General features: G+C 43.7%; 1 protein-coding gene across 1 annotated transcript; it reads left to right on the top strand.

The window, feature by feature from the left end:
* The first annotated feature begins 772 nt into the window (after positions 1-772).
* On the top strand, positions 773-24,307 carry LOC145344914 (b(0,+)-type amino acid transporter 1). The gene is made up of 6 exons (XM_080192233.1): positions 773-1,508; positions 11,185-11,318; positions 14,369-14,498; positions 18,050-18,174; positions 20,269-20,356; positions 23,627-24,307. The coding sequence occupies exons 1-6, from the start codon at positions 810-812 to the stop codon at positions 23,858-23,860; spliced, it is 1,410 nt and encodes a 469-aa protein (XP_080048359.1). The 5' UTR covers positions 773-809; the 3' UTR covers positions 23,861-24,307.
* The last annotated feature ends 1,054 nt before the right edge of the window (positions 24,308-25,361 follow it).

Here is a 25,361-nt window from a genome sequence, read left to right as displayed (position 1 = left end):
CTTGTCAATTCTTTCATCTTTAGTTTTAGTCGAAGAACTTTAGTTGAAGATCAGCCACCATGGAATTTCTGGTAATGAAAGTAGCAAAAGTCACCATGAACCTGGCAGGTTGTCATAAAACCCAACTGGTTCATGAGCAACCTTTGTGAAATCTCCTGCCCTTACTTCATCTGGCCTATAAGTGACTGCACTTCCACCGTATGTGGCTGAATCTTAACTGTCCTCTGAAATGGCCTTGCCTTCCCATGACAGTAAGGGATAAGCAATAAATGTTGGTCTTGTCAGTAGCAGCCACGTCCCGAGAATGAAGAATGAACATAATTTTGCACAGAATACAGATGACAGCAAAGGTTGTGCACAACCACAGTTAGAGCAAGGGCTCTTTTATATTGATACCAGATAGAGTCATAGGGCAAAATTTTCCTGTTCCAACCACCATAGGGATTGTAGCAGGCAGGGTAGGCAGACCATGTTGTACCCACCTCTACCACCTCCTCTGGCTGCTCATTCAATGTACACAGAATCTTCTGTGAAAAAGTTACCCCTGAACAACCCCACCCTCCACAGCATTGTAATAGCTAAAATAACATAAATGTTAGGACTAAAGTTTTATCTTTCTATGATACCAATTTATCTGAAGGTAGGACTGATCATTAACAGGACAGTTAATGTTTACAAATGCTAATCAAGAAAAGCAAACTTAGAACTCTGTATGTACTAAAAAGATTTCAACACAGACATTCAGTATTGCTACAGGTGAGAAAAGGAGGAAAGGAACAAGCTGAATCCTTGTTAACTCAACTTTGGATATGGACGCAACTACAGGAGAACTACATTTAAAACGTGAAGTAGGATTAATTAGTGCTGTTTGTTTGATTGTTGGGACAATGATTGGCTCAGGCATCTACATGTCTCCAGAATGGGTTTTACGATACATTGGGAGTCCTGGAGCCAGCCTCTTGATATGGACAGCCAGTGGGCTGGTATGCACGATAGCTGCTTTCGCATATGTAGAACTTGGGACAGTCATAAAAGAATCTGGCGGAGAGTACATATACATTTTGAGAAATTTTGGTCCCATCCCTGCCTTTCTGTTCTCCTGGACCTCTGTGTTTATAGCTAGACCGGCTGGTATTGCAGCAATGTCTCTGAGTCTTGCGCAGTACATTGCAGCTCCATTTTATGAGAAATGTCCACCGCCATCAGTTGTAGTAAAATGCACAGCAGCTGCTAGCATTTTAATTCTGGCTACCATTAATGGCCTTAGTGTGAAACTGGCAACTCGTACACAAAATATCTTCACTTTTGCCAAGCTAGTATCTCTACTTATCATTGTGACTGGTGGAATAGTGATGATCTTCAAGGGACACACACGCAGTTTTCAGAATGCCTTTCAAGGAACAATAAAAGGTATCGGCCCAGTGGGAATGGCATTCCAACAAGGGATGTGGTCTTATGATGGATGGAATAACTTAAATTGTGTGACTGAAGAAATCCGACGCCCTGAGGTATGTGCAAAATGAATAGTTTTTAGTTAGTACTTGATGCTTAAAGAAAACCTACTTCGTTACAGTACTAATTACTACTAACAGCATTAAGTCAAGTTTATGCTAAGCACCTTGTGCTGAGCCAGCGTGCATATCCATACAAACTACTGAATGTTACTACTTTTTACAATCCTGCCTTCAAATTGGGTACCTTTTCTGTGGGTTTTATTTAGTTATGCCACTTCAGACAGTTTCCTTCTGCCAAAAAGTGCAGATAAATTTGACTTCTTCTAAAATATTGAGAAAGTTCAGAAAATAGAGACAGTGGGTGGAATTCTCCCATCTCATCCTTGGCAAGGTCCATAGTGAGTGAGAAAGGGGAATTTGGTGTTACAGCCAAAACTCCATTGACTTCCAGTTGCATCGGAATACCCCAGCCACAAACAAGGATGGAAGATTTTGGCCTCAGGGTGAAATTGCTGCTGCTGAGAGACGGGGAGAAAGAGGCAGGTTGTTGAACAGTGAGGGAAGTGCGGTGTCAAGAATTCTATGTTGGGATGGGAGCACTGAATTATCCAGGGTGAGGAAGTGGGTCAGCAACGACAAAGACATGAGGTGGAAAGATAATTTTAATGATTTAATGTTCAATAAATACTAATAGAAAATCACAACTTTTAGCAATTCAGTGATTTCCTTGTGATGAATTTGGATGCACATATCAGGCCTTTACTTCCTAGACCAGCTAAAGCTGGTGCTGCGAAAGTGAGGTAGTTTTCAAACTTTGCGACATGATGGCACAGTGGTTCGCACTGCCACCTCACAGTGTCAGGAACTCAGGTTTGATTCTGGCCTTGGGTGACTGTATGCATGAAGTTTGTATGTTCTCCCCATACCTGCATGTTCCTTTATCTCTGGGTGCTCTGGTTCCCTCCCATAATCCAAAGATATGCAGGTTGGGTGGATTGGCCACAGCAAATGTGCAGGATTAGAGAGTTCAGGAGGAGGGAAGGGCTTAAGTAAGGTTTTGTAAGGTCAGTGCAGACTTGATGGACCAAATGGTTTCCTTCTGCACTGCTGGGATTCTATGGATGTTCCAAATATCCCTCCAACTCACACACTGAAGTTTTGGTACCTCAAGTCAGGCACTTTCAGACAAAAGGTTGGGGATTTTGAGCTGTGGGTAGTTTGGGTCAATTTGGATTGGGGTGGGGCTAATGGTCACTTGAACCATGGGATAAAGTGGTGTGTGAATCAGGGAAACTGGGAACAAGTCTGGAGCAACACTGTGCAATGCAGCATCTAACTGAATTAAATTATTATTTGAATTTCCTTTGATTAAAATTGATATATGGAAGATTATAAAATTGGCCAATTTTTGGAAACCACTGGTTCTTGGGTAGCCAGGTTTGAGTTACTCTACCTATAATTTGACTTGGGCACGTATCATTATTCTGTCGTCTTATTTTGGTCAAAATTCTGAAACTCCATATCTATCAGCATTGAGGAAGGAAGCACCTTCACCAAATGGACAGCAGCAATTCAAGAAGGAGGCCCACCACCACCCCGTCAAAAGTGAACGATAAATGCCAACCTTCTTAACAATGCTTCATCTCAGAATACATTTTTTACAAAACACAAAGTTATGAACATCTACTAGCTTCTGTTCTAAATGTAAGGTTCAATTACAGGTCCTCATTACTCTTATCGTAAGACCATAAGACATAGGAGCAAAATTAGGCCACTCGGCCCATCAAGTCTGCTCCGCCATTCAGTCATGGCTGATATTTTTCTCATCCCCATTCTCCTGCCTTTTCTCCATAACCCCTGATCCCCTTATTAAATCAACCTTGATATCAACATTGTCATTTGGCACAAAACATTTCGCAGAAGGAAAAAACAATTCAAAATGTTCAAATCCCAGTAAAATCAGTAATACTGGCACCAGTAATACTGGAGTTCCACATTAAGGTATTCAAGACCCATTCAAACAAGTTTTATGGAACCCTATATTTCCAGCTTTTTGTTGGAGCAATTGATGTAGCTGTGATATCTATGAATTAAATTTCATCCTGTTCTGAACTCCTATGGAATGATCCCTGGTTCTGCAACAGCTTAAGAAACACATCATAGACCTTATTCTTTGCTGATCTTACAATAGAAACTATTGTGTAGCGACATGGTAACTAAGCACTGAAAACAACTATAAATCATTACACTTGAGCTAAAATCTACTTCAGGCACACAGTTACAACCCAGATATATATGTAAAAGGTATAAACTGATGAATGCAAATATACTTCACTCATCTTCTCTGAAACCAAAAACTATGAAAAATATGGAATCTCAAAACAATGACACAATTTTGATATACTTGCTGTATCAATATTTTTATTCTTTTACTTAATTTAAATAAAATGGAACCAATGTATCGCAATATCATGGAAATGGCAGTGAGACCATGGGGTCAGTGTGTGTTGACAGTCACCACTACTCTGACAGCACGTCTCCTTTACCCACCTCCCCTCCTCTCCCTGTCCAAAACCAATACCTGTTTCAGTGCCTGGAAGTCAGCGTGGCCATTCCACTTGACAATATCTCACAACATCAAGCAGCCAAACATCGACACAAGCATCTCAGGAGTCCAACGAAAGGAACTCAGCTTTGCTGAGGCTGCGAGGGGAGCACAGGAGTCAGCAAGTATTCTTTTCAGAAAAGCACTGTAGTTTGATCACCTGGGTGAGAAATTAAATGAAGACAATATTTAGCATTAAATTAATCACCTTGATCACATTCGATATTTTAATCTGTCATGTGGTTTAATAGCAAATTCTGATATTGTGTAGATATGGATTCTACTTTGAATGGAAAATTCTGCCCTTGTGCACAAAAATCTAGGCAATTCTAATAAAGTAATGAGGGTGTGCTGTATTGTCAGAGGCGTCATCTTTTAGATTAAATATTCGACAAAAACAGATTATCTTTTCATTATTACTGTGCTGTTTGTGGGACCTTGTGAGCAAATTGGCTGCCAGGTTTCCTACAATACAACAGTGACTATCCTTCATTGACTGTAAAGTGAGTTAGGATATCCTGATGCTGTGTATTGCTTGATATAAAGGCAAGCCTTTTTCTACTTCCTTTCTGCTGCAAACTTTCAAACTTATTTGATATTTGGATTAAATATTAACTGGGGTTCTGTCTACTCCCTCAGGTGGATTTAAACTATCCCATGGCATTATTTTGAAAAAGAGCAAAGGAGTTAGACTCAGTGTCCTGGTCAATATTTATCCCTCAACCAACATCACAAAAACAGATTATCCTTTCATTATCACTGCGCTGTTTGTGGGGCCTTGCTGTGAGCAAATTGGCTGCCATTGTTCTGACATTACAACAGTGCCTATCCTTCATTGACTGTAGAGTGACTTAGGATATCCTGACACTGTGAATTGCAAACCCTCAAACTCTTTTGTGTTGACTTTTTAAGTTAGTGGGAAACATGATGCACAACTCAACCCTGGTTAACAAGGCATCAGTGGTCTGTTACTGCAGACTGGGTAGACCAGCTGGTAGCAAACTGAAAGGACCTGATGGCAAAGGAGAAAGGAGGTGTGGTGACTTCTCACCACGACTTCCCAAAGTTCTGTTGCAGAAGGTGTTTGGGACCTCCACCTGGCTCCCTGAAACAAAAGAGGCTCCTCGTGCACTGTACTTCAGATGGATTAGTGTTGAGGATTCATGGCCTGTATACCCAGTGTGCTGGTGTTGGCCTTCTATGAGTTCCCTTTCTGGCCCACTAACTTCTGACAGGCCAAGTTGCCACTCCAGCTGGCTGCTCTTCATCTCGCTGCCAAGGTGTATGGATAGAGTTAGCATACAAATCAGCCATGATCTCACTGAAAGACAACATAAGCATGAGGGGCCAAATGGCTTCCTCCAGTTTCCATTTAACTCAAACAACTAGTAATGGGGCTCCATGATAAATAAAACTTATCACAGGTGATAAGCCAAAGAAAAGTGAGAAAGAAGTGATCTGGAAGCAGGAAATTCTCCTGGCAATCCAAATAGTACAATGATCCTGGGATCCACTGAGCTGTGAGGGTGCCCCTTTAAATAGTGCTTCAGCGATTCTCAGATATCATTATACAGCTTTTGCTGGCAAAATTGGCACAGGGTGGAACTGCTTTGAATTTCAGTTAAAGTGCTAATGATGTTGTGAGACCTGATTTTCATGTCTTCTTTGGGATAATACCTGCTTGTGAAAGGCCTTTACTCAGTATGTCAGGATGCATGAGTGCATTGAGAAAGTGAGAAAAGATCCATTAACAATTTCAGAGAATGAAAGAATCCCATGCAGTCAGTGCAGAAGAGGCCATTAAGTCCATCAAATCTGCACCGACTCTCTGACAGAGAATATTACCCAGGCCCTTTTCCTCACCCTATCCCTGTGTATTTACCGTGCCTAATCCATCTAACCTACACATCTTTTAATTCAGCTGCTCATTGGACAGGCAGACTTAAAATTGGGGTGTGTAAATGCAAGTTATTGTCAAACATGAAAAAATGAAGAAAGATGTTATTCATGCTAGCTCTTTCCTCATCTATAAAATTAAGTTGGAAAAGAATAATCTTTAGTCATGTCAGTTTAGCTTAAAGATTAATTTTAGTCATGCCAGTCCTGTTCCTACATTCCTGTTCATCTGAACCTCGATGTTTGTGTAAGCTGCTAACAGCCGGGCATATTCCATTGCATCTCCAATTTATGAAGGGCACCCAGCATCTTCAATAATGATGAAAGTGTATAGCTGTGAGCAGCAACTTAGTTGGTTATCACAAACTGTCTGTCATGGTTGGGGATTCTGTAGTTATTTCTTCCCCCCACAAAAAGGGCTTGGTGATCAATGATTTTAATACATACTTTGGACAGGACTCTCTTATGAATTAGTAGTTTCCCAAGATTGCCCAAACATTGCCCATTCGTTCAAGGGACATTCAGTGTTGACAAATTTCTTTGAGTTTTTTTTAAAAGGGAGATACCTTGAGGAATTTTAAGCCCCAAGAAAGAATGGGTTTGAATCAGGTAGGAAGTGAAAACTGAAGTACAAACCAGCTCCAACACGCCCTCTTCTGGGTTTAACAGAGCTGTGTTGATTAGGACAGGTAAACTGATAATGAAAACAGACTTTAATATCATAATTACAATGTAATAATGAGGGAATTTCAATTGATTTAAACAGTCTTTTGAATTTAACGTCTGCAGCATGGTTTCCCCAGTGATTGTGAAACTTGCTCGTGAAAAGGGAGAGGGGTTGAGCCATGGCTCACAGAGATGTTTAAAGTTCATATAGTGTAATCTCAATAAAGGCTCAATGCTTACAGCTGTCCTGTCAATTCCCTCTGACAAATATTTCACAGAGTTCTTGACAGCATAAGGTTTTCCGAGAAGTTTGGAGGCTTTCACGCAGGATGTGAACCATCACAGATGTTTTCAATACTACAATGGGCAAGGAAGTTAATCACCATGCGTGGCAGCGCCAACATGCTGTGGTGGGATCAACAGGTCCACAAGAGGGAGTTAAAAGGTTACAGAGGTATACAAGAGGGATAAAGGCACAGGAGGCAGAGACACGGGAAGGTAATGCAAAGGAGGCAGTTGCAGAACAAAAGAGAGAAGACCAACAGAAGGGCCAAGGCTGTAAACAGCTCCCCATATGAGAGATTTTACAGACAGGGGCCGGGTTTCATTGACCTATCTGAAGCATAATGCTTCCACAAACTGAGGTAGATATAGTAACTGGTTGCCATCTGTAGCCACCTTAAACAGGATCTGCTTGCTGCTGGATCAAACGGCCATGCAATGCCCATTGCTGTCAAAATTACCAGCACCACCACTCTCAATTTATTTTCCCCTGTGGCATTGGAGAAAAATTATGAGTCTCTCAGTCAGCTGTCTACAAATGCATAAAGCAGGTAATAGATGGAATTGTTTGCTAGAGTTGAGCGTTACATAATGCCTCTACTGAAGAAGTCTAAGATCCCAGTGCTTTTCTAATCACTGTTTTAATTTGCCCTGCCACCTCAAAGATCAATGCTCATGCACCCCCCACCACATTCCTCGACAGACTGGAGGTGCTCGACAGACTGGAGGGACTGATTGTGGACAAGTCCCCAGGACCGGATGGAATGCATCTAAGGGTTCTGAAAGAAATGGTGGAGGTGATAGTGGATGCCTTGGTGATTATTTTCCAAACGTCGCTGGATTCCGGGGAAGTGCCGGAAGATTGGAAAACGGCTAATGTTACGCTGTTGTTTAAGAAGGGTGGCAGGCAAAAGGTGGGGAATTATAGGCCGGTTAGTTTAACGTCTGTTGTAGGTAAAATGTTAGAATCCATCATCAAGGAGGAAATAGCGAGGCATCTTGAGAGGAATTGCTTGATAGAGCAGACGCAGCACGGTTTCGTTAAGGGGAAGTCGTGTCTGACGAATTTATTGGAGTTCTATGAGGATGTGTCTAGGGCGGTGGATAGAGGAGAGCCGGTGGATGTGGTCTTTCTGGATTTTCAGAAGGCGTTTGACAAGGTGCCTCACAAGAGGTTATTGCAGAAGGTCAGGGGGCATGGAGTTGGGGGTAGGGTGTTAGCGTGGATAGAGGGGCTAGAGGGGCTAGATGGCTTACTCCTGCTCCTGCTCCTATTTCTTATGTTCTTATGTTCTTCCACATCCCCCAACCCCCACCCCCACCCCCACCCCCCCCAAACCGACCCCCGCACCCCCCACCCAACCCCCCGCACCCCCCACCGCCCCCCTGCACCCCCGCACCCCCACCCCACCCACCCCATCCCCCCCGCACTCCCAAACCGCACCCCCACCCCACCCCCCTGCACCCCCACCCCACCCCCCACACCCCAACCCCCCGCACCCCCACCCCCTGCACCCCCCCAACCCCCCACCGCACCCCCCACCCCCCCACCCACCACACACACCCCCACCCCCACCACACCCCCCATACCCACCCCACCCCCCATACCCCCCCACACCCACCCCCCCACACTACCCCCCCACCCCGCCCTACACCCCCCTGCACCCCCCGCACCCCCACAAATGCCCTCCACACCCCTGCACCCCCCCACCCCCCCGCACCCCCCCACCCTGCACCCCGCACCCCCCCTGCACCCCCCACCCCCCCCACCCCCCCGCACCCCCCCCACACCACCCCCCACCCCCCCGCACCCCCACCACACCCCCCCATACCCACCCCCCCCACCCCCCCGCACCCCCACCACACCCCCCCATACCCACCCCCCCCACAACACCCCCCACCCCACATCCCCCCACACCACCCCCCACCCCACATCCCCCCACACCACCCCGCCACCCCACACACCCCACACCCCACACCTCCCCCACACCACCCCGCCACCCCACACCCCCCCAACCACCCCACACCCCCCACCCCACACCCCCCCACCCCACACCCCCCCACACCCCCCGCCACCCCACAACCCCCCCACCCCACACCCCCCCACCCACCCCACACCCCCCCCACACCCCCCGCCACCCCACCGCCCCCCCACACCCCCCGCCACCCCACACCACCCCCCCCCCCCCAACACCACCACGCCACCCCCCCCTCCACCACCCCCCCTCCCCACCCCCACCCGACCACGGTCCCTTTGTGCCTGCACATTCTTCAGAATTGTGTCATTAGTTTTATGCTGCCTCTCCCTATCCCTTCGGTCCATTCATCACTTCACACTTTGTATAAATTCCACCTGCCACTGGTCAGCCCATTCTGTTAGCTGTCTCTGCCCTGTTGCAGTCAATTTGTATCATCCTCACTGACAACCACACCTCCAAGTTTACTATCTGACACTGGGCTCAGTGCTCACGCAGAGAATAACAGTGGCTATGAGGGGGTCGTCACTCAGGAACTTCTGCAGAATAATTTCTGAGTGCACCCTCCTGGATGTATAGTACAATCTAGCTTCCAGGAACGGTGTGCAGTTCAGATAGAAGATGAAAAAAACCTTCTAACTTTCATGCGATTAGACATTACAGGTGCTCATTGCAGGAAGCACTCATGCAGTGTGAAGAATTATATTAATAACTGACAAGCTCCCTTGATTGATGCAACAGCTGTCAGACCTGATGTTTGTAACTGTTTGTGGGGCCTGAAATGGAATGTCAACAATACCCTGACCAGCAGACAGACAGTAGAGTAACCAGCGCCACGTTAGTGGGATTCGAACTCAACCTCATATGAAATCCCTCAAAGCTCTTTCAGCCAGCAGAGCGAATACTCACCACATGAGCCCCAATCCAGCCGTTACCATCCACCGCCCACCTGAGAACCTCTGGCCCAGCCCGGGCCCCCCAAAACTCTTGCATTCTTGAATGACCTTCCACACCCCCCACCCCCCCCCCCCACCCCCCCACCCCAACCACATCACACCATGGCAGCCGCAGACTTGCCCTTTTCACTTGGGAGGTTAGTGCTGTGCAGTACTCATCTCTTGCTTGCTCTCGTAATCCACGGTGCTAGTCCACACTTTAAAGGACATTGATTTACGCCCCCATGACATCCTGCTGGGGAAATAGTGAGAACATTTTAGGAGAACATAAGAATATAAGAAATAGGAGCAGGAGTAGGCCATCCAACCCTTCGAGCCTGCCCCGCCATTCAATAAGATCATGGCTGATCTGTCGTGGCTCAGTTCCACTTTCCCGCCCTCTCCCCATAACCCTTAATCCCCTCGCTTATCAAAAACCCATCAACCCGCGTCTTAAAAATATTTAGCGAGGTAGCCTCCACCACTTCAACGGGCAGAGAATTCCAGAGATTCACCACCCTTTGAGTGAAGAAGTTCCTCCTCAACTCCGTTCTAAACCGCCCCCCCTTTATCTTGAGGCTGTGCCCCCTAGTCCTACTGTCTTTTTTGAGCGGGAAGAGTCTCTCCACCTCTATCCTATCCATCCCATTCATCATCTTATACGTCTCAATGAGATCTCCCCTCATTCTTCTAAACTCTAACGAGTACAAGCCTAGTTTATTCAGCCTCTCCTCATAGCTCAACCCCCTCAACTCCGGTATCAGCCTAGTAAACCTCCTCTGCACTCCCTCCAAGGCCAAAATATCCTTGCGCAGGTGCGGCGCCCAAAACTGCACACAGTACTCCAGCTGCGGCCTCACCAATGCCCTATACAGCTGCAGCAAGACCTCCCTACTTTTATATTCAATCCCCCTCGCTATGAAGGCCAGCATCCCATTCGCCTTCCTGACCACCTGCTGCACCTGCAAGCTGGGTTTTTGCGACTCATGCACAAGGACCCCGAGGTCCCTCTGCACCGTCGCCTGCTGCAGTTTTTCGCCCCGTAAGTAATAGTCCTTCCTACCATTATTCCTACCAAAGTGGACCACCTCACACTTGCCAACATTAAATTCCATTTGCCAGTTCCTGGCCCATTCGCCCAGCCTATCTAAATCCTTCTGCAGACTCTCCACACCCTCCGCACAATTTGCCGTTCCCCCAATCTTGGTGTCATCAGCAAATTTCGACACCCTACACTCGGTTCCGGGGAGTGGGAATGACTGCACGTCAAACCTGTTAATGAGATTAAAATCTAGTCAATCATTTTTATTTTTGAAAATGTTCACCAGTCAAAACCTATGATCAAGAATGCACTGAATTTTCTGTTTCAGGTGAACCTGCCACGAGCTTTATTGATTTCTCTTCCACTGGTGACATTGCTGTATTTAATGGTAAATATCAGCTATCTGGCAGCCATGAGTCCAACTGAGATGATGACATCTGGTGCTGTGGCTGTAACATGGGGGTAAGTTACTTATGCCAACATAAGTTGCGATTGTATTTGTATATCTATTCAAAGAATGATAGTTAAAAAGTGGTTAACACTGCTGCCTCACAGTGCCAGAGACCCAGGTTCGATTCATTGTCTATATGAAATCTGCAAGTTTTCCCATGTCTGCGTGGGTTTCCTCCGGATGCTCCAGTTTCCTCCCACAGTCCAACGATGTGTGGGTTAGTTTGATTGGCCATGCTAAATTGTCCCTTAGTGTCAAGGGGACTGGCTAGGATAAATGCATAGGGTTATGGGGATAGGGCCTGGATGGGATTGTGTTCGGTGCAGATTCGATGGACGGAATGGCCTCCTTCTGCACTGTGGGATTCTATGATTCTAATGCCGATGGCAAATGAATTATCTATATTGGTGATCTGTCTTCAGCAAATCCCCTGAGATTCAAAATGATCTGTAGCCCACAGGATGCCTTTACGTCCATCACATTTGTGCTGGCTCTTTGCTAAAGTCATGTGAAACTAATATCGGTAACAACACCCCCCACCCCCACCCCAGCTATCACCCTGAATCGAATTCAGCTTCAAATACTCATTAATTTTTCTATTAAAAGATATGATCTCTGTCTCAATTACTGCTTATTGCAAAACTCTTAATGTTCTCATAAACCTCTATGTCAAGAAATTTCTCTAACCCCCATTCTTGTCTATCTCCTGAATGATTATTTTAAACTGAAGACCTCTTGTGGCTGACTCCCAAAGTGAGGAGATTTTACTCTTCACTTGCACAAAATCTACTCCGTTGATTTTCTGTGGATTTGAAAAGGAACGGACTTGGTGGCCTTACAACTGGTTTGTCCAACCTGTTCACAGGGGAGGTCACATTTCAATTTTTCTCAGATTCAGAACTGAAGGACAAATTTCTGAAAGTTAAGGTTTGACACAGCATTAAACATGAATTACAAAAAAAAAATCTATTGTAGGAAAAGAAACAATTTGCTAAGCAAAAAAACCCACTAAATTGGCGATTAAAATGTGAGTAATAAATAAAATATGCGTGAACTTAGAGTGTGAAAGGATGAGAGAGCGTATGTGTCCAGTTTCAGGGTGCTCACTCATCCCCACCCATGATGAGAGAGTCTATTGGTGCATACAGGTGAGACTGGTTCACACACACACCTCCTGCAACACTCTCCATTAACATACATCCCCCATACACCATCCCCAGCACTCCCCCAAACACACACACTGAGCCCACAAATACATGGACACACTCTCTGATCCCATACACATTCAGCTGCCTTCACATCCATCTGCCCACTCACCTAGCCCTCCATCCTCACTCTTGCTTACTTACTCACACACACACCCTCACACTCATTTGCTCAACCACCTACTCTCACTATATCAACTGGGGTGGGGCCGGACGAACAGGGAGGGGTCTGAAGAGGTCTAGCTGCATCCCAATGTGGATGTCTGCTGAGGGAAGTGCCAATAAGCATAGGATTGCCAGGAAAAGCAGGGGAACTACAAGAGATGCGGGGTGTCTGGACAAACAGCAGGACCCAGGCCACAGAACTAGGGCCTGGGGGAAAAGAAGCCAGCAGCATGGGAAAGCATGGTGAGTGGAGGTCCTATGTGCCATAGCATTTCTGTCTCTACCTTCACATGCTTGCATTTGTCAGTATTCACTGCTCCTCAAATCACAGTCTGTCTCCATATTTGCTGCTGATGGGCTCACTATGGAGCCTATCATCCACAAACATGGGAGAGAAACAGCTTTCTTTGTTAAGTTTCAAGCTCAGTGTGACATCCTTGTGTTATGGATGATTCCTACTGCTTATTGCTATTGAGTGAAGCATAATGCAAAATGCATGGGTATGGACATCAGGTGGCAACAGCATTAGACTGGACCGTTATGATGATCCCAGTCAAGTTGCCAACATCTTCACGTTCTGATGAATGGCCATCACCTGAGGAATTTCTCTTTCCATAGATTCTGCTAGGCCTGCTGAATATTTCTAGCATTTTCTTTTCCCCATTCCAGTCTGTTTTGGGTAAATCCACAAACAATGGGAGGTGTGAATTCCACAAATGATTTTGTCTTGGTACATCCATTCAGGGGATGCATTCCTTCCATGGTCAATTAGGAACTTTTTAGAACCTTTGCACATGTTAACGAAGTCACCTGACTCTTTGTAGCCATCTTAGCAGACTTTTCATATTTATTTCTAAAAGAAAAGGCAGTTCCAGAAAATAATATACCAAATACAGTCTATTTTTAAAGTTAGGAATATGATATGCTTTTTTTGGACACAACTATTGGTAGAATGTAAAGTAAGCTATTGCCCATTCTGCACTACTGCCCAATGCAAATTTCATTCCCTGTGACTGTTATTAACTATAACCTCCATGCAAAATGCCATTATAATTGCATTGAGGTCCTGTCTATGTGATAGGACCTCAATTTGCATAGATAAATGAGGCCCAGTTTGATTCAGTAAGTATTTGTGCTCCTAAAATGGAAAACCTTGTAACAATTACGACAGAAACAGAATAGGGTGCAAATTGGATCACCTTGACTTTAACTCCATTACCATCCCAATCCCTGCTGAATGGAGGGAATTAAAATACCTTCTCAGCCTTTTGGCGAAGATCAAGTGTAGTATCGACATGCTGTGCTTGATTGAAGTCATTAGGTTACATTTCAGCTTTATTTGGAGCAATTTTTAAAAGTGGCATCTCGGTCTTTTGGGTAAGATGTAAATGAGACCAAGCCTTGGAGAAGGACCTTTGCCTACTCTAAGCAGCTTGGATCATGTAGGTCAAGCCCAGGACAGGAGGTGAGAACCCTGTCTTGTTAGCTTGGATCGGGAATGTCTCAACTTGTTGAGATCTGAATTGGGCTTGATTTAATTGAATTGGAATAAAAACAAAACAAAAAATAACTTTTGAGGAATGTTATAACAAAGCAATAAGTTAATATTGGTCCAGTTAACACAAGTCTGAATGACAACTGTGAAAAACTGTGAAAGTTTTCCATAACTTCTGAATATTTTCTATTTTTAGAAACAAAGTGCTGGGCAGCTGGGGATGGATTATTCCATTGTCAGTTGTACTTTCCACATTTGGGTCTGTTAATGGTAGTTTCTTCACTGGAGGTCGCAGTTACTACGTAGCAGCCAGAGAAGGTTCAATGGTAAGGATATAAAACTATTACTGTGCCTCACACATAAATCATATTTGGCAATCAAGAACAATGTGCCTCTCACACCGTTAACTGAGCGAGATAGAATAGGGGGAAAAGGTGGTACTGGCTGGATATTAAAAGGAAAAGCTTCCAGGATTGAGAGGTGGAGGTAATGGCCTGCAGGAGATACCCCAGTTTGTTTTTTTTTAATACTTGCCAGAATAATGGAGAAATGAGGGACAATGTTCAAACTTCACGCAAAGCTCAACGTAAACATTTCTTTATACAGAAAGTAATGTTAACTGAGAAACATAAGAGCGTGAAACAAGATGTAACCACTCATTCTATCAAGGTTATTCCTTCCACAAAACAAATATAACCTTTTCTACTGGGAATGCTATTAAAACTATTAAATTGTCTAACAAATGTTCGACAACATTTCATTAATCCAACCCCTGAAGGATAAATGAAGCAAGATTCCTAAATTTTTTAAAATCTTGAATCCATAAGAACATAAGAACATAAGAAATAGGAGCAGGAGTAGGCCATCTAGCCCTTCGAGCCTGCCCCGCCATTCAATAAGATCATGGCTGATCTGAAGTGGATCAGTTCCACTTTCCCGCTTTCTCCCCATAACCCTTAATTCCCCTGTCCATCAAAAACCCATCTACCTGTGACTTAAATATATTTAGCGAGGTAGCTTCCATCACTTCAACGGGCAGAGAATTCTGGAGATTCACCACCCTCTGAGTGAAGATCCTTAACTCTGATCTAAACTGCACCCCCCCTTATCTTGAGGCTGTGCCCTCTAGTCCTGCTATCCTTCCTAAGTGGGAAGAATCTCTCTACCTCTACCTTATCCATCCCTTTCCTTATCTTATATGTCTCTACAAGATCCCCCCTCATCCTTCTAAACTCCAATGAGTACAGACCCAGTCTATTTAGTCTCCCTTCACAGTCCAACCCCCTCATCTCCGGTATCAGCCTAGTGAACCTCCTCTGCACTCCCTCCAAGGCCAATATATCCTTCTGCAAGTGCGGCGACCAAAACTGCACACAGTACTCCAGCTGCGGCCTCACCAGTAGCCTGTACAGTTGCAGCAAGACCTCCCTACTTTTATATTCTATCCCCCTCGCTATAAAGGCCTGCATCCCATTTGCCTTCTTGATCACCTGCTGCACCTGCAGACTGGGTTTTTGCGGCTCATGCACAAGGACCCCCAGGTCCCTCTGCACCGTAGCATGCTGCAGCTCTTCGCCTTTTAAATAATAATCCCTCCTATTATTATTTCTGCCAGAGTGGATAACCTTACACTTGCTAACATTGTACTCCATCTGCCAGGTCCTCGCCCACTCGCTCAGCCTATCCAGATCTCTCTGCAGACTTTCCACACCGTCCACACAATTTGCTTTACCACTCATCTTTGTGTCATCAGCAAATTTCATCACCCTACACTCAGCCCCCTCCTCTAGATCATCTATATAAATGGTAAATAGTTGAGGCCCCAGCACTGATCCCTGCGGCACTCCGCTAGTCACCAATCGCCAACCAGAATAGCACCCAATGATACCAACTCTCTGCTTCCTATTAGACAGCCAATCCTCTATCCACGCTAACACCTTACCCCCAACTCCGTGCACCCTAACCTTCTGTAGCAACCTTTTATGAGGCACCTTATCAAATGCCTTTTGGAAATCTAAAAACACCACATCCACTGGTTCCCCTTTGTCTACCGCACTAGTCACATCCTCATAGAAATCCAATAAATTCGTCAAACATAACTTCCCCTTAACGACTCCATGCTGCGTCTGCTCAATCAAACCATTCTCTTCTAGGTGTCTCGCTATTTCTTCTTTGATGACGGATTCTAGCATTTTTCCAACTACAGACGTTAAACTAACCAGCCTATAATTCCCTGCCTTTTGTCTGCTACTTTTTTTAAACAGCGGCGTAACATTAGCCGTTTTCCAATCTTCCGGCACTTCCCCGGAATCTAGCGAATTTTGATAAATCCAAATGATAATTTTGATAATCCAAAAATGATCATTCCTTAATACTGAGTTGGGGACTAAGAATCTGCACGTAAACTGTGCACCACGTTTATTAGCAATGTTTCCTGTAAGTTGCTTGGAAAATATTGTGCAAGTTGCAAATTTTCTCCAAGATAGCATGAGTCCACAGGCTACACACAAGAAAAAGCATTACACATTCAAAAGAACAAGCAACATATTCCAAAAAATTCAGAAAAGACATTACCCATGAGGTCCGACTTTATCGTAAATCAAACAACAGTGCCTGCTGTCTGGTACAAGTGTTTGGAATGGGGACAAAAAGGAAGGCAATTATTCAAGGATTCAAAGAGATTGAATCTTTTGGAATTCCTGGATACTCTAGCCAAGTGTATCTCTGTGTCCAGAGCTGTTCCCGATGCTAGCCTATCACTCTTCACTGACCACTGCAGCCTGACATTATACTCCTAATGCTGCTAATAGATCATGAGTCGTGCAGAATGCTATAAAAAGTAACTTTTGGAGGAAGACAGGTCAATAGAAAAGAAAATTGGGTGCAGTATATAGAACATAAATTGAAGCTCCAGCATAGCACTGCAGCCTTGAACCAGCCAGAGCTTCTTGCTATGAATATGGGAACACAGAATTATCCTTTTGCAAGCTTGATTGTCTGCTAAGTTAGTCGCTCTTCGGGAGGGAAGTTGTAAGGATGCCACAGATAGACTTGACATCCTTGTCTTATGGATGATTCCTGCTGCTTATTGCTATTGGGTGAGACCTAATGCAAAATGCACAAGTATGGACATCAGGTGTCAACAGCATTAGACTAGACCGTTACGCTGATCCCGATCAAGTTGGTAACATCTTCATGTTCTGATGAAAGGCCATCACCTAAGGAATTTCTGTTTCCATAGATTCTGCTAGGCCTGCTGAATATTTCTAGCATTTTCTTTCTTCATTCCAGTCTAGAGACATTCAATGTACAGACTCATTCATGACTAATGACCATTTGAGTAAAGTTGTATCGAGAACCTGGCATGAACTCACTGTTTTCAGCATAAAACACAAATTGATAGATTCAAAAGTGTGACAAGACTAATATGCTTTTGATTACCTAACATGGGCAACACGGTGGCACACTGGTTAGCATTGCCGTGTCACAGCGCCAGGGACCCCGGTTCAATTCCGGCCTTGGGTCACTGTCTGTGTGGAGTTTGCACGTTCTCCCCGTGTCTGTGTGAGTTTCCTCTGGGTGCTCCGGTTTCCTCCCACAATCCAAAGATGTGCGGGTTAGATAGATTGGCCATGGTAAATTGCCCCTTAGTGTCAGGGAGATTACCAGGGTAAATACGTGGGGTTATGGGGATAGGGCCTGAGTGGAACTTTTGTCACTGTAAGTTCGGTGGGCCAAATGGCCTCCTTCTGCACCGTTGGATTCTTATGATTTCTATATGAACTAATGGATATTAACACGTTCTTTTTAACAAAATGGAACTCACAAATCACAAGGTGAAAACAGATTATTGATCATTGTACTTTTTTTCTCCCAGCCAGGTATTCTGTCCATGGCTCATGTGCATCGTCTGACACCATTGCCTGCCCTTATGTTTACAGCTTTCATTGCTTTGATAATGCTAACCCTCGGGGATTTTGGGTCCATCGTCAATTATTTCAGGTTTGTGTAAGAAGTTTTTTTCAAAGTAACTATTAATATATTCAATTCCTAAAATTCTCACAGGACTGTTCCAGTCCCCCACCATAACGCTGGTGGAACTCACCAAAGTGATGTTTAAGACTTAGTAAATCTAACTTTTCCAATCTCCTGCCTGAGTTATGTTAGAAAAACCAGGAAAACCCTACATGGTAAAAACAGGCATCGTTCTGCAGATGTCCTACTTTGCTTACAGATCAAAAAATATATAAAATGCTGTGTCCTTCTTAACTGGAATCTAAAAATGGTGCCTGTGCTCTAATTTATGAACAATGATATGATGCTGCGTTTGCTCAACAATTGTTTGTGGCCTTCAGGGGCATAGTGCCACATTATAATAACACATTATGCATCATATGGCTTGAACCTTTTGTTTCACATTTAAAAACAATATTTAACCTAATTTGCTATAAGCAATGGCATGAGTAATCTATTTATATTTAAAGCAATTGAACTCCTGTCCTTCGAGGGAGCGACCAGGTTAAGCGCATCTCTGGCTTAGCAGCAAATTAATACACGCATGTGTGTAACATGGTGTATGTATTTGTCATTACAAAATAGTATTTTCATCCAATTAACGAAGGAGATCAGCCTAGATTGTTTAAAAGAATAAGCACTGCCTTGGCAAGAACATTTTTTCCCCAATCTTTTACATTGCAATCTGTCTCATAGCATTCATGCACGTAGACTTGTTCCTTGTTATACCTATACAAATTATAAATATAAAGAGCATTTAAGTGCAAAATAATTTAAAAGAATTGGCAGCTATTGCAGCTGTGTTTTGAATAAGTTTTTTTGTCTGCCAGAAGTTTCTGTCTGTGGGCAAAGGGGGCTTAAAGGAGAGGTTTTGTGTGAAGCCCCTGACTTGGAGTCGGATCTGAGTCAGGATTCCTCCATGTAATTATACCTTAGATTCTTCACATGAACTGTGCACCACCGCCCGCACACCCACCGCACCCCCCCCCCTCCCCAGCAATCCTCACGGCATCTTCTCTGTTCTGCCAGCAAAAGAATTATCAGCTAAACATTTGAGAACATTTCCTGAGCTGCCGAACAAACAATTTATCTCAACTGATGATACAATATGAGAAACTATTCTGAGAATAATCTCTGGATGCAGAGTAATTCCCAAAATGGAATGTTTGGGTCTAGTGAATGCCACGTCAGTCAGCTCAGTTCCAAAATGTGCTTATTGTAATACGACGAGGAAGCCTCAAATCACAACAGTAATGTTTTGGACGATAGTTAAAACGATATACAAACAAGCTTAGTACCGATACGGGTCTAGTCCCATCAACACCCAAGCTCACACTGCAGATTTCCTCCTCCAGGATCCGTGCCCTAACATCCAATAGGCTGAGCTTCGCGTGCTTTTTCTTATGGGTGGCACGGTTACACAGTGGATAGCACTGCTGCCTCACAGTTCTAGGAACCCGGGTTCAATTCTGGCCTCAGATCACTGACTGTGTGGAGATCGCACGTTCTCCCCGTGTTTGTGTGAGTTTCCTCTGGGTGCTCCGGTTTCCTCCCACAGTACAAAAATGTGCGGTTTGGGTTGATTGGCCATAATAAATTAACCCTAGTGTCAGAGGGACTAGCAGGGTAAATATGAGGGGTTACAGGAATAGAGCCTGGGTGGGATTGTGCAGACTCGATGGGCTAAATGATCTCCTTCTGCCCTATAGGGATTCTATGATTTAATGAACCATCCCTAAAGGGGCTATGCTACCACAGTGCTCCTGCAGAGCAAAACCCAGTGTCAGGAATGCTGAAAATGAAAATGTATCCCAAGGTGTTCTGTCAATTTTAAACAACTTTTACAGTGTCTACACCGGTCTAAAAGACCCATAAAGATTCCCCAATATTTGGTTGGGTCCCTGCACAGAACTCAATTTTCCCAATATGTGTACCCTAGTAGGTGAGGCACCATGATTCATGTGAACATTTGGAAAATAAGTCAAAGTACATTAATTTATTAGGCAATTTATTTTTGATGTTGTGCGGACTCTACTAGAATACACGTCTACTCGTTAACAATGTATTTTTCTTACCTCAAAGTTTTATAGCTTGGATGTCTTACGGTTTAACATTTGCTGCATTGATGAAAATTAAAATTAAGAAGCAAAATCTTCATGTGCCTTTCAAAGTAAGAATTATTTTAATCCAATTACTTTCATGCAAGTACATTTGTGAATGTTCACATTTCTAACATCAATTTCAATTATTTGTTTACACTAAATATGGGCAGCATAGTGGCACAGTGGTTAACACTGCCACCTCACAGACCCAGGGACCCGGGTGCAATTCCCGGTCTGAGTCGCTGTCTGTGTGGAGTTTGCACATTCTCCTTGTGTCTGTGTGGGTTTCCTCCTGGTGCTCCAGTTTCCTCCCACAATCTGGTGCATTGGCCAGGCTAAATTTTCCCTCTGTGTACCTGAACAGGCACATGAATGTGATGGCTATGGGATTTTCACAGTAACTTCATTGCAGGTATTATTGTCACAAGCAGGCTTACATTAACAAGTAAAATAATACAACTTTTCATTTTGGTATAGTGCAAACATACACTGTACCTTGCGGTTATTGATTCACTATTGGACAATGGATAAACACATATGTAACATGCACTTAAAATAAAAATGACATATTAATTAGAGTAGATCCTAAAGATGCAATTGCATATTTCAGAAGCTGATCAAACTGGACTGGATTTACAGGCCCTACTGGAGGCCTGCACTACAACAGAACAACTATTTCTCTTTCAAAGCAAGAATCAATTCCAAATGCTTTTGCCAGAACTATCAGTTCACCAGTAACACCAGGCACAACAAATGAATAGTATTACAGATTCTCTCTGCACCCTTCCTTATTTAGACAGACAATGAAACCTATGTGCAACAGACCACCACAGATCAGCTGTTCTCTTCTACTACTGTATCATAAATTGCACCTAGTCCCATTAATCCATTACTCCGATGTTTGATGACCAAATTGGCTTCAAGTCTACCAACTTCTTAAAATTCTCATACTTGTTCAAGCAAAGGATAAGTCCTTGTGGTTCAAGTGGTAGCAGTGTGGGGTCTAGAAGAGAAGTTATTATTGGAGACTGGCTGACCATATAATAGGCTGCAAAGAGAAAGGGAAGAATAAGGAAAATAGTGCAGGGCAGTCAGAGAGGATGTAATCTGTGACTTTGGTTAGGGCAATTTTAGTTTGCTGGTGGTGACAGGAACTTGACTGGAGGGAGACAACCACGAAATTTGTGAAATAACAATACATTCGAAAGAAAGAAAGCTAAGAGGTAGGGTGGAAAGCAAACGTTCTTCAAAAATATAATTCTCTCAGCTGTTAAGATTGGGGGACAGGTTACAGAATGGTTGGATGGAGAATGCTGTGCATTTACATTTTGTTAATTGAATGCAAGGTGGCTTCTGATAAGAATAAGCATTGTGGCAACTGTCAACTCTCTTGCATTACTTCTGTTTTTCTCTGGTATAACATTTAGAGAATCTAGAAATAAAAGCACCACTTGAGTGTTCCTTTGGCCATTATAGCATAAGCAAATCTAGGGTTGAAGAGAAGTTTTTTGGAAAAGTTTGCAAGATTTTAGAATGCAGTGCAGAGTGGTCCACACAGCTGGTTATGGCTTCTGTCCACTACAACTTGCTATAGGTTTTTCACTGTCTTGATATTCTGGGTGACTCCTTTGCAGAGCTGCAACAAATTCTCACTTTGTGACTCGATACCTCTATTTCCACTGGCATCTCTGCCCAATATTGGGGTCATGGTTTCCCTTGGCAAATTTACACTATTCCTCATTTGGTTTTCTTCCTTTCTCGGGTTAGTTTGTGCTGATTTTTATGCATCCATCACGCAGCTACTTGTGAGAAAGGCAGAGGGCACTGTGCAGAATGCGGTCAGTAGATGCAGAGTTGAAGTTAGTGGGAGCAAAGTAAGAGTTAAAGAGGCGACAGCAGCTTCCTTGGGAAGAGGGAGGGGTGCAGCAGCAGAACTGAAGTTGCACAGGCAGATATTATCACTGGTAGCATGTATTTTCAGAACTGGAATGCAATATTTTGATTTTATTATTGTCACATGTATTAGTATACAGTGAAAAGTATTGTTTCTTGTGTGCAATACAGACAATAGATAGAGGAGAAGGGAGAAGGAAAGGAGAGGGTGCACAATATAAGTGTTACAGTCATAGTTAGGATGTAGAGAGAGATTAGCTTAATATAGGGTAGGTCCATTCAAATGTCTGATGGCAGCAGGGAAGAAGTTGATCTTGAGTCAGTTAGTACGCGATCTCAGACTTTTGTATCTTTTTCCTGAAGGTGGAAGAGCTTATGTTCAGAGTGCATGGCGTCCTTGATTATGCTGGCTGTTCCGAGGCAGCGGGAAATGTAGACTGAGTCGGATAGGAGACTGGTTTGCGTGATGGACTGGCCTACATTTGCAAGCCTTTGTAGTTTCTTGCAGTCTTGGTCAGAGCAGGAACCACACTAAGCTGTGGTACATCCAGAAAGGATGCTTTCCATGATGCATCTATAAAAGATTGGTAAGAGTCATAGTGGACTTGCCAAATTTCCTTAGCCTGTTGAGAAACTAATGGCATTGATGGGCTTTCTTAATTATAGTGTTGGTGTGGAGGGATCAGGACAGGTTCTTGGTTGTTAGTGATCTGGACAGCTAGGAATTTGAAGCTCTCAACCAGTTCCACTTGGGGTGTCACGGTGGCACATAGTGGTTAGCCCTGCTGCCTGACAGCACCAGGACCAATTCCCGGATCACTATCTGTGTGGAGCTTGTACATTCTCCTCGTAGTTGCATGGGTTTCTTCCGTGTGCTCTGGTTTGCTCCCAGTCTGAAAGTCGTGTTGGTTAGATATTGACCCAAACAGACGCAGGAGGGTGGCGACTAGGGGAATTTCACAGTAACTTCATTGCAGTGTTAATGTTAATAAAGAAACTTTAAATTTAATCTTCATTGATATGGACAGGCGCTGTTCTCCTCTACCTTTCCCGAAGTTGATGACTATCTCCTTTGTTTCACTGACATTAAGGGAGAGATCATTGCCATCACACCAGTTCACTAGATTCTCTCTTTCCCGAAACACCATGGGCGGGATTTTCCAGCCGCGTTCGTCCCGAAACTATAAAATGCCACCTGAGATCAACAGATCTTCCTATGGTCTGCCCGTCGCCCGCTCCGATTCCTGTGGCGGGCGAGAGGGTAAAATTCCGATAGGATCTCCTACGAAGGTCCTCCTACGGACTCCTAACTGTAATTCTTTCTAATAAAATATTGTAACAGTTACTGCCTGCATTTAAAAAATGTTAAAATTTGCTGAATGATGGCGGAACAAAATCACGGTTTTATCCTGCATTGATTGAAAACGTTCTCTCTCCGCTTCTAGGTGCCGATGCTTATTCCAGTCTTCTTGCTAATTGTTTCAGTCATCCTGGTGGTGGCGCCAATCATAGGCGATCCTCGGATTGAATACTTGGTTGTTTTTTTGTTCCTGCTGAGCGGTCTCCTGATTTATTGGCCACTGATTCACTTAAAATTATGTGCTGGCCGAATGAACCGGGTCACGGTGTTTCTGCAGCTGTTACTGGAGGTTGCACCAGCACAGAGAAACGTAGATTAATTGGTGAAAATCCTAAATATTGCGTGTGCTGGAAATCACACACAAAAACAACGAACAATGGAGACATGCAGTTCGGATATCATTTATGGAGGGAATGTTGCAGCAGCACCATTTTTAAAGTTTTTTTTTAGCATTATCTCAAGCTTTGTCTTTTTAATTAGCATTTGCTGTTTGTATTATTTATGGTGAAATCTGAGTGCGGTTACAGACCACAAAATTACGATTTAGCTACAACAACACGCAGAGAAACGGTTCCTAAACGATATGCAAAAATGAAAGCTGGTCATTTAAAAACAAAAGGTAACAACAGCCAAGTGCGATTCTCCATCTATTCTTCCTTCTATCCCTGCACTATTGTGCCCTGACTAATGGCTCATTTGGGGTTAAGAGGTTTGGGAGTAGCTTGCACTGTAGCAAACTACGCTATAAATTGTCATTTAATTTTAAACGAATAAAAATGTTACTTTCCTGAAAAAAATCTTTAATACGTTTGGTGAGCAGGTCCATTTGTGTATGTTGATGAAATATTTATTATACGGATGGAATAAAATTATATAAATCACCCAAAACAAAGATAAATTATGTTAGTGCCAGCCCTACCTTTACTATGCAAATTAGGTTAGCGCGGATTGCCAAGAGAAACCAAAGGATGCGAACTGTAGCTCTGGACAAGATTTCACATTGCCATTACAGATATTTCATCTTCAGAACTGTGAGTTGCCAGATGTATGGGCATTCCCTCAGGCTTTGTCTTTTTAATTAGCATTATTTCATTAACTATATTTCATTAACTATATGTATTATTAATTACTGTTTGAAATTACTTGTTGGCACCAAATCTAATGTGAATGTCTCAGAGCTGATTTTTCCCAGGCTTATTAGTATGCAGGACCACACTTGTGGGATTTCTGACGTCAACCTCATTGTGCAGCCATTGTAAGTCCCCAGCCCAATTGACCCTGTGTCGAGGGGACAGGAAATCGTCTGCAGCTCCAGCCCTCAAAAGGCTGCATTCACTATTTAAAAAGGTCTGCCTCATTGTTGTGGGACAGAAAACTCAAAATCAGGTGATGCAGATTGCTTTATTAAGCGGATAATGCCCCGGAGGTAGTCTGAAAGAAATGTAACAAATGCAATTGCCCTGTTGGGATCCCAGGGCATTTGCTCCACAGGATGGGCGCACCATTTGCTTATTAAAATCTCCTTTAGTACATGCTCTCAATAAACTGCCCTTCCTTCAGACTCAGACTTCATCAGCCACCATCGTGCCTGACTCTTGATCAATCTTTATATATGGGTGAATTGAGCACATGCACATTGACCCCTGAAATAAATCAGGGAATCACATCTCTTCCAATTTGCATATTGCCGTCGATTTTCATGTAACTTGAGTTATTTTAACAAGCGCAATTTTGGATAGCCACAATATCGTACCGGACACAGATGAAAATCTGTTAAATCACGTTCTCAATTTCCCATCCCTTGATTTCCCGTTACGTTC

This window comes from Carcharhinus amblyrhynchos, chromosome 7, assembly GCF_965287045.1.
Source record: "Carcharhinus amblyrhynchos chromosome 7, sCarAmb.v2.hapA, whole genome shotgun sequence".
NCBI classification, from domain to species: domain Eukaryota; kingdom Metazoa; phylum Chordata; class Chondrichthyes; order Carcharhiniformes; family Carcharhinidae; genus Carcharhinus; species Carcharhinus amblyrhynchos.
Note: the sequence above shows the minus strand (reverse complement) of the source record. Positions and strands in the feature narration are given on the sequence as shown.